General features: G+C 40.8%; 1 protein-coding gene across 1 annotated transcript in view; it reads right to left on the reverse strand.

The window, feature by feature from the left end:
• Window positions 1–7996, reverse strand: part of scarb2a (scavenger receptor class B, member 2a) — a 30142-nt gene extending 22146 nt beyond the window's left edge. The window contains exon 1 of the mRNA XM_061672377.1: window positions 7597–7996. Within this exon, the coding sequence (XP_061528361.1) occupies window positions 7597–7719 (123 nt within the window). The 5' untranslated portion in view covers window positions 7720–7996. The remainder of the gene's footprint in view (window positions 1–7596) is intronic.
• Window positions 7997–8299: the final 303 nt, after the last annotated feature.

Here is an 8299-nt window from a genome sequence, read left to right on the forward strand (position 1 = left end):
CTGGAATGCGTGGACGTATTTCACTTTTATTGAGGCACCATAGAGGTAATATTACATCCCAAATACTAGAAAAAGTTGGCTTGGCAAAATATGTCCCCTTTAAAAAAAAAATAAAAAAAATAAAAAAAATTCCCCTTTAAAAAACATTTCTCCTTTAAAAATGATGATAATTATTCCGCTCTTCCGCGCTTGACTGACTGGGAGCATTTCCAGCAGACACGCTGATTATATCGAGGAAAGGCAGACGTGACTGGGGACAGCATGCGGAGGTTAAATGGGGAAGGATGCGCATGAAAGAGGACGCAAAAGGCACGACCCCACTAGGTATACAGTGCCGGTATGTGCAAACAACATCAGTTTGGCCAAGGACCCCCGAAAATGGCACCTACGAAGACACACGCTTACGAAGCACAGTTTAAACTGCAAGCTATCAATTACACGGAGGAACATCTGTTTAAAATCAATAAATAAATAAATAAATAAATAAATACAACTTCCTTATTTCTTTTACATTGTTAAAATATTTGGTCTCTTCTTGGAGATAGTTCCGCCCCCCCAAAATGTGCCTGTTAACAAACCTTTATAACCCAAACCTCTTTCAACCAAACTCTCATGAGATTGCGATGTTTTCCCTCAACAAATATGTGCATTTGATGAATCAGCTGTGCGTTTATATTGTCAGCTTTTTTAAATCTGCTGCTGTAGCAAGTTTGTTCCACCGCCATAATGAGGAACTCTATGTTTTAAAGCCTCGACCATTAAAATAGCCGAAGTGAAACAAAGATGATGTCACACACTTAAAAATAAGTTCTCCTTTTGTGCAAAAAAAAAAAAAAAAAAATTATCAGAATCATCTTTATTTGCCAAGTATGTCCAAAAAACACAAGGAATTTGTCTACGGTAATTGGAGCCGCTCTAGTACGACAACAGACAGTCAATTGACAGAGAACACTTTTGAGACATAAAGACATTGACCAAAAAAAACCAAACAAAAACAAAAAAAAGTCACTGAGCAATAAAGGTTTGCTAGTTATCTGGTAAAGCCGGTAAAAAAAATTTTTTTTTGACAATTGTGCAAAAAGATGCAGAGTCCTCTAGCACTCAGAGCAGTTCGAATGAGTAATATAGCCTTAGTCCCTTGCAATGACCATTGTGCAAAGGGCGCCGAGACTTAAAGCGAGTAGTACGATAATCTGGGACAATGTTGATTGTGCAAATGTTGCAGATACTCCTCAATTAGTGTGCAAATGGAGCAGATGCTACTATGTCATGAGTGGCCAGTATTGGTCAACAACAGATATGCAAATAGTGCAGCGTGGTGAGACTACTACAGTGAGTGCACGAGCAATATGTAATTGGCCCGACAGAAATGTGACAACAAACTCAAGACAAAAAAATTTAAACAAATAAAATAAAATCGAGACAACTCGAGTAATACATAATTGGCCCCACAGAATAATTGTAATACATAATTGGCCCCACAGAAATGTGACAACGAACTCAAGTAAAAAAAATTGCCATCTTGTTGTAATGGAATTATAGGTTAGGTGTTTAAGAAGTTGATTGCAAGAGGGAAGAAGCTGTTGGAATGTCTGTTAGTTCTAGTTTGCATTGATCGGTAGCGCCTACCTGAGGGAAGGAGCCAGAAGAGCTGGTGACCGGGATGTGGAGGGTCTGAGAGGATTTTGCTCGCTCTTGTCTTAGTTCTGGCAGCGTGCAAGTCCTCAAGGGTGGGTAGGGGGGTACAGACAATCCTTTCAGCAGTTTGATTGATTTGATTGTCCGTTGCAGTCGGAGTTTGTCCTTTTTTGTAGCAGCACCAAACCAGACTGTGATGGAAGAACACAGGACTGATTCGATGACCGCTGTGTAGAACTGTCTCAGCAGCTCCGGTGGCAGGCCGTGCTTTCTCAGAAGCCGCAGGAAGTACATCCTCTGCTGGGCCTTTTTGAGGACTGAGTTGATGTTGATTGCCCACTTCAGGTCCTGAGAGACTGTAATTCCCAGGAACTTGAAGGTCTCGACGGTTGACACAAGGCAGCTGGACAGCGTGAGGGGCAGCTGTGGCGAAGGATGCCTCCTGAAATCCACGATCATCTCTACAGTCTTGAGCGTGTTCAGCTCCAGGTTGTGTCGGCCGCAGCACAGCTCCAGCCGCTCCACTTCCTGTCGATATGCAGACTCGTCACCGTCCTTGATGATGCCGATGATAGTGGTGTCCTCTGCAAACTTCAGGAGTTTGAGAGCCGGGTGCATTGAGGTGCAGTCGTTCATGTAGAGAGAGAAGAGCAGAAGAGAGAGGACACAACCTTGAGGTGCCCCAGTGCTGATGAGGTGGCCTCCCCCATCTGTTTGAAACAGGATGGTACTTCGTACAGTTCCAGAGATCTATTGAAGATCTGATTGAAGACTGGAGCCGCACAGACTTTGAGACAGGATGGGGACACATGGTCTGGGCCTGCCGCTTTGTTAATCTTTTGTTGTTTGAAGATGCGTCTCACATCCTCTTCGCGGCTGGTTAACGCAGAAGTCGTGGTGTGATTCTGGTCGCTGGTGCAGCTGGGTGGGTGTGGTGTGTGTAAGTGTCCTTTTCAAATCTGCAGTAGAAGGTATTCAAGCCGTTGGCTAGTGTGCTATTGTTTTCAGCTTGGGGGGGATCGTCGCTTGTAATTTGTCAGCGATTGGAATGCATGTTAGACTGATTTAGAGTCGTTAGCGCTAAACTATTTTTCCAACTTTGCTGCATAGTTCCTCTTTGCAAGCAACACGAACGCCACACTGCTAATGCTCGCTGAACAAGTCAACGAAATTGAGGAAAAAAAATAAAATACAATTTAAAAAAAAAAATAAAAAAAATAAACACCCGGGATTCACTTAATACCGCCATACAGGCAAGAACTTAAATGTGCGAAGCCTACAGTGAAAACAGTGAAAAAGTGGACCAATGAAGCAAAGCAAGCTGTTTAGACTGCACAGACTGGAGTGTCTTTGAAAATTCAGCTGGCAGCCTGGATGAATATACGGACACTGTCACATCCTATATCAGTTTCTGTGAAGAGGTGTGTGTACCAACAAAGTCATTTCGCAAGCCGTGGTTCACTGCCAAACTTAAGAAACTTCGCCAAGATAAGGAGGACGCATATCAAAGCGGGGACAGGGCCCTGTATAATCGAGCTAGAAACCAGCTGACTAAAGAAATTAACTTAACTGATGTCATTACTGGTCAAAGCATACATCCTTGAATCTTCCCAAGGATTCTTTGATGCTTTTGAACTGTTATTTGGACAGCATTTATCAGTGGGAAGGGCATCAGTCCCGCCAACAGAAACACAGCCCAGGGACATTAGTGGAGGTTGAAGAGAACCGGTCCTTAACCAAACAACTTTGGAGGCGCAATGCAAGCATGACGAGATCCGATGAGAGAAAAAAGTAAAAGTACACCAGGCCGAACCCAGCATGACTTTCTGTTGAAACGCTTTCCAGCTCAAATTTGTCACCATTTGGACAGACAAACGTTTACCATTTCCTGGTTCAAGCGCAGCGGGACGGAAAACAAAAAAAATAACAAAACAAAACAAAAAACATGCCCTTAGGGGTTGAAGAAGGAAATAAATGCCTCAAAAGAAAAATAAATAAATAAATAAATAAATGCCTTATGCTTCTATCCACGCCCTAAAGCAAGGATTGGCAAACTAAATTTGAAATAACAATTGAATAAGCCTCGCGCCAATTAAACATAACTATCACATGTACCCTTGAATGCCATATTATTTAAAAGTAGCTTATTTGACAACAACAAAAAAGTAAATATGAGAAAGAAATTGTAATGTTGAGAGTAGTCCTTTTTTCAAGAAAGTTGTAATGTTTGCGACAACAAAGTTGTATTCTGTCTGAATAAAAAGTTCATAATCATCAAGAATAAGATCACCGAGAAAAAGTCATAGTATATTGATATTAGAGTCAGTTTAATGAGGGAGAAAGTCGTATTTTATTTAAGGTATATTTCAAAAATACAACTTTATTCTCATATTACACCTTTTATTCTGCCAAAGACAGCCTTTATTCTAAACCAAAAGTGGACTATATTCCCAGAAAAATGCCTTTTTGGCAAAATGACTATTCCTGTAATATGAGCCTTTTGCACATAAAGACATTCATGTGGGGGTGTCATGTTAGAGCTTTTATTTGGCCCAAAGCTAAGGTAGTAAGGAGGAGTTGCTGTCTTATGTTTGTTTTATTGACATTGCTCTCTCCTTATGTAGGTATGCACTTTTCTAAATGATACAACATAATAATTTACTGCAAATTATTCCACAGACCCGCGGACCATAGTTTGAGTATGACAGCGCACTCAGGTGCGCACCGATAACTTCTCAAAAAACATGCCATTAGGCTTTTTTTCCACTTGAGCTACTTGAGGATTAGCCGTTCCCCCCGCTAAGCAACTTCTCGTTTGGAGATTCTCAATGGGGAAAATTAATTTGCACCAAGGAGTAGAGGGAAGCTGTCTCGCTGGCTGGCTTCCTCCCTAAGTAGTCCAGATGAGTTGGCACGGAGCCCCCAAAAACGGTTGCCGCTGATTCATGGCACCAAGAGGAATGCCAACAATCCCAAAAAGGTCAAAGGCAGCGGCAGGTGTGGCGGGGTGCGAGATGTAGCGTGTCAGCTGCCGCCCCCCATTGAGTTGCTGAATCAGCACTGTACCGCCTTAATTAACCCTCTGGTTATGTTGCGTCTTGAAAGTTTTCAAATCTAAAATTGTTTTTAAAGAGCTTTTGCTGCTTGCCTCACCTTTGTTTTTTCCCCCCCCTTCTTTTTACAATCCATATTTCTGTATTTTTTTTGTTGCACTTATATATGGCATATACAGAAGTTGTATTCAATTTGAGTCAAGAGATAGCAATAGTGTTGCGGTGTGTTCAGTTTTGGTTTGTTTTTGGCAAAAGTTTTCTTCTTTTTATTAGCCTCCATAAGTGGTCTCTATATGAGTTGTACTAAATATTGATGGAATATAGACCTAGATAACACAATAGATATTCTTATTATTTTTTTAGTTTTTATTTGATACACATAGGTGGCGTATACAGGGGTTGTTATTTAATAGTTGTTAAATAGTAATATTGTTGGGGCGTGTTGAATTTTGGTTTACTTTTCTGATGATTAAACAATTAGCCTCATTTTTGTTTGGTCTTTTTTTTTTTATTAAACCAAATTAGGATGAACTTCCCCTGTTGGCCTTATTGGATTCTTTCTTTCTTTTGATGCTTTGCACCCATATATGGCATACAGGACACGAGTCGTACTAAAACTATTGACTGAATTATTAGCGCTAGTGTTGCTGTGTGGTCATTTTCAGTTCACCCCATGAACATTTGTGGTGTACCAAACAAACAAACAAAAGCAATTGCTAACAAGCTGCTTCCAACAGTTGGGAATGACAATGTGGTCTAAAGAATGCTTTCTCGCTACACTAAAGTCACAACACGACTGAGCGTAAACACGACCAGACAAACCCTGAAGGTAAGGAAGTCTCACCCATCAACTCCCTTCCCCCATCCCAAGACAGACCCAAACCCAACCACCCTAACACCGTCCCCCACTGCTGCTGTCACTGTACCCGGACACATTACAACATGAATGCATTCATTCATTTTCTATTAATTAGTATTATAAAGTTCCCCCGAACTTACTTAACCCTCCTGTTTTGTTCGTTTCTTCAACTCAAGATTCACGTGCAGAAAAGTAGCAATTTTGTTGTATGTGAATATTGGGAAATAAACTGTATAAATGTAGGTTCTTTTTCATTTTTAGTCAATATATTTAATATACAATGCAAATTAAAAATATTTTTAAATATACAGACAAGAAAAAGACCAGAAGAAAACATTGTCCATTTTTTAGTACAATTTGAGTATGAAACTTCCATTTGACCTGCAGCAAATAAATGAATAACAAATTAATCTAAAAGGTCTCATGATCAATTGACAACTGGTGACACCCTCCTCCCATCCACAAAAAAAAAAAAAAAAAAAAAAAAAAAAACTGCGACCTACTGTGGGATACCCTAAAATTGTAAACGTCTGTTTCAGGGGTACTTGGTGCCCTCGAAATGGTACGTCTTTAGTAGCATACATACTTGAAACATTAACTAGTTATATGGAGAACATTATATTTATTATAGCACATAAATTAATAAAATCTATATAAATATTGACATCGCTGCCATCCGCAGCTCTTCAAAAGTATCACTTTTCAGGAAACCTAAAAATGGCATGTTTGCTGAGCCATTAACATTGTATCATTAAAACTTTTAGATTGGTCAATAATTTGTAAAAGTAATGGATCCACATGGAGACTGACCAGTAGTATGTTTTGGGATTTTTTTTATATAAAATTGACCAAATTTAGACGTAGGTTTCCGCCACACAGTGACGATATGATTAAAAAAAGATAAGAACAAGGCCTGCAGTAGTTTTTTTTAGTCTTTCTTTGGTTCCTGAATTTTAAACTAGTCAATTTAGAAGTAGACACTGTACATTAATGAATGAATGAACTGAATAAAAAAAGTGTTCTGGTCAATAAAATGACAATAGATGACTGCTCAAAAAGGGAACCACCCGTCCATCCATTTTCCATACATCTTATCCTCACTAGCGTCACGGGGGTGCTGGAGCCTATCCCAGCTGACACTGGGCGAGAAGCGGGGTACATTCGGAACTGGTCGCCAGCCAATCGCAGGAAAAAGAGAACCATGGGAACATGGTAAGAGAACCCATTTCTGGGCCCACGCCCCTTAGATTGCAAATCTCTGGTTTTGCGGTACTTGCCACTGGGGTTGGTACCTATTTATCTATGGATACATAACAAATTAAAAAATATTGAAAAATATATAAAACAAAAAGAAGAAAGGGGCATAGTCTGCAGAAGTTTTATTCCAATTTCTAAAATACTTTTTCTTGCACATTTTAAACGGGTCAACTGCTACTGTACATACATGAATGTCAACGAGTGTAAAAGGCTTCAAGACCTCAGCAACCAAAGCAGGAACTGCCGCTCATTTTGGGTGCCCCACCACCACTACTACTACTACTTCTTTTCCTTTCAGCTTTTCCCTTTAGGGGTCACCACGGCACGTCATCCTTTTCCATGTAAGCCTATCTCCTGCATCCTCCCCTCGAACACGAACTGCCCTCATGTCTTCGCTCACGACATCAACCAACCTTCTCTTTGGTCTTCCTCTAGCTTGCTTGGCAGCTCCATCCTCATCATCCTTCTCTGCTTTTAACTACTAACTTTACCCTCAAACTGAACTACCCGTGTCCTTTTTTTTTTTTTAGACAGAAAAGGTACAAGTAGTTTGTGCAGTCACCTTAGGGTACATTTTAGTAGATTTAACCCCACTCTTGGGAATAAGCAAAGATTGTTAAGGGCACTAATAGTAGGGTAAATGGGAAGACAGGGTAAAATAAAAGTATGAGGGAATGTGTCAGTGGGTCATGCTGCATCAGCCGCTCTGAGGCTAAGTGCAATGCTTTTCAATGGAAATTTTTTTTAGTGGCAGTTAGTTGGACGAAAAGAAGGTCAAACCGAACTCACCTTTTTCAAGCGGTTGTGTATGGTGGTCTGGAAGACTTGAGCCACCACCAGGGCAATCCCCACAATGAGGAGGTGGGCGCATACAATGCCGGTGGCATAAATGGCACACGATCTCCGGGTCATGGTGACAGAAAAAGAAAAAAAAAAGACAAAAACTGTTGAAAATGTCGCTTTTAAGCCTTTTTGGGGTGGAAAGGGTGTCCCTGAAGCGAGTAGCAAGCGTGGTGCGTTCGATTAGTCTCCGCGGGTCTACTTTTCGGAGAGGCTTTTTCCTTTCCTCTCCTGACTGTCACCGTAAGGCTCCAGAGGTAAGGTGGCGATTTTAGCAGGGTGAAGTGTCTTTTTGAAGCGGGTTGACGACGAGGAGGAGCCGCCGCTTTGCCTCCCTGCCCCTCTTGGTCCTTCTCCACTGGAATGAAGCCGGTGAGGCGGAGCGTCGCGTAATTAAAAAAAAAAAAAAAAAAAAACTAAACAAAAAAAACCACACCCACTATCTACTATTTAAACGGGATGCTTACTCGTCTATGATAAACGTCTCACTACTGGCTCCACTACAACCATATGGCGCCCCACCGCCCATTAATACGACATAATAGCAAGTTTTAACAACTTCCTTTGAATTTATTTCAAATATTTTTTAGCCCGTTAGCTTTACCATCTGTGAATTGAAGCGGCGTCGAGCCAGTCACGAGCAGTATAGTAG

The sequence above is a fragment of the Phycodurus eques genome, chromosome 3 (genome assembly GCF_024500275.1).
Source record: "Phycodurus eques isolate BA_2022a chromosome 3, UOR_Pequ_1.1, whole genome shotgun sequence".
NCBI classification, from domain to species: Eukaryota; Metazoa; Chordata; class Actinopteri; order Syngnathiformes; family Syngnathidae; genus Phycodurus; species Phycodurus eques.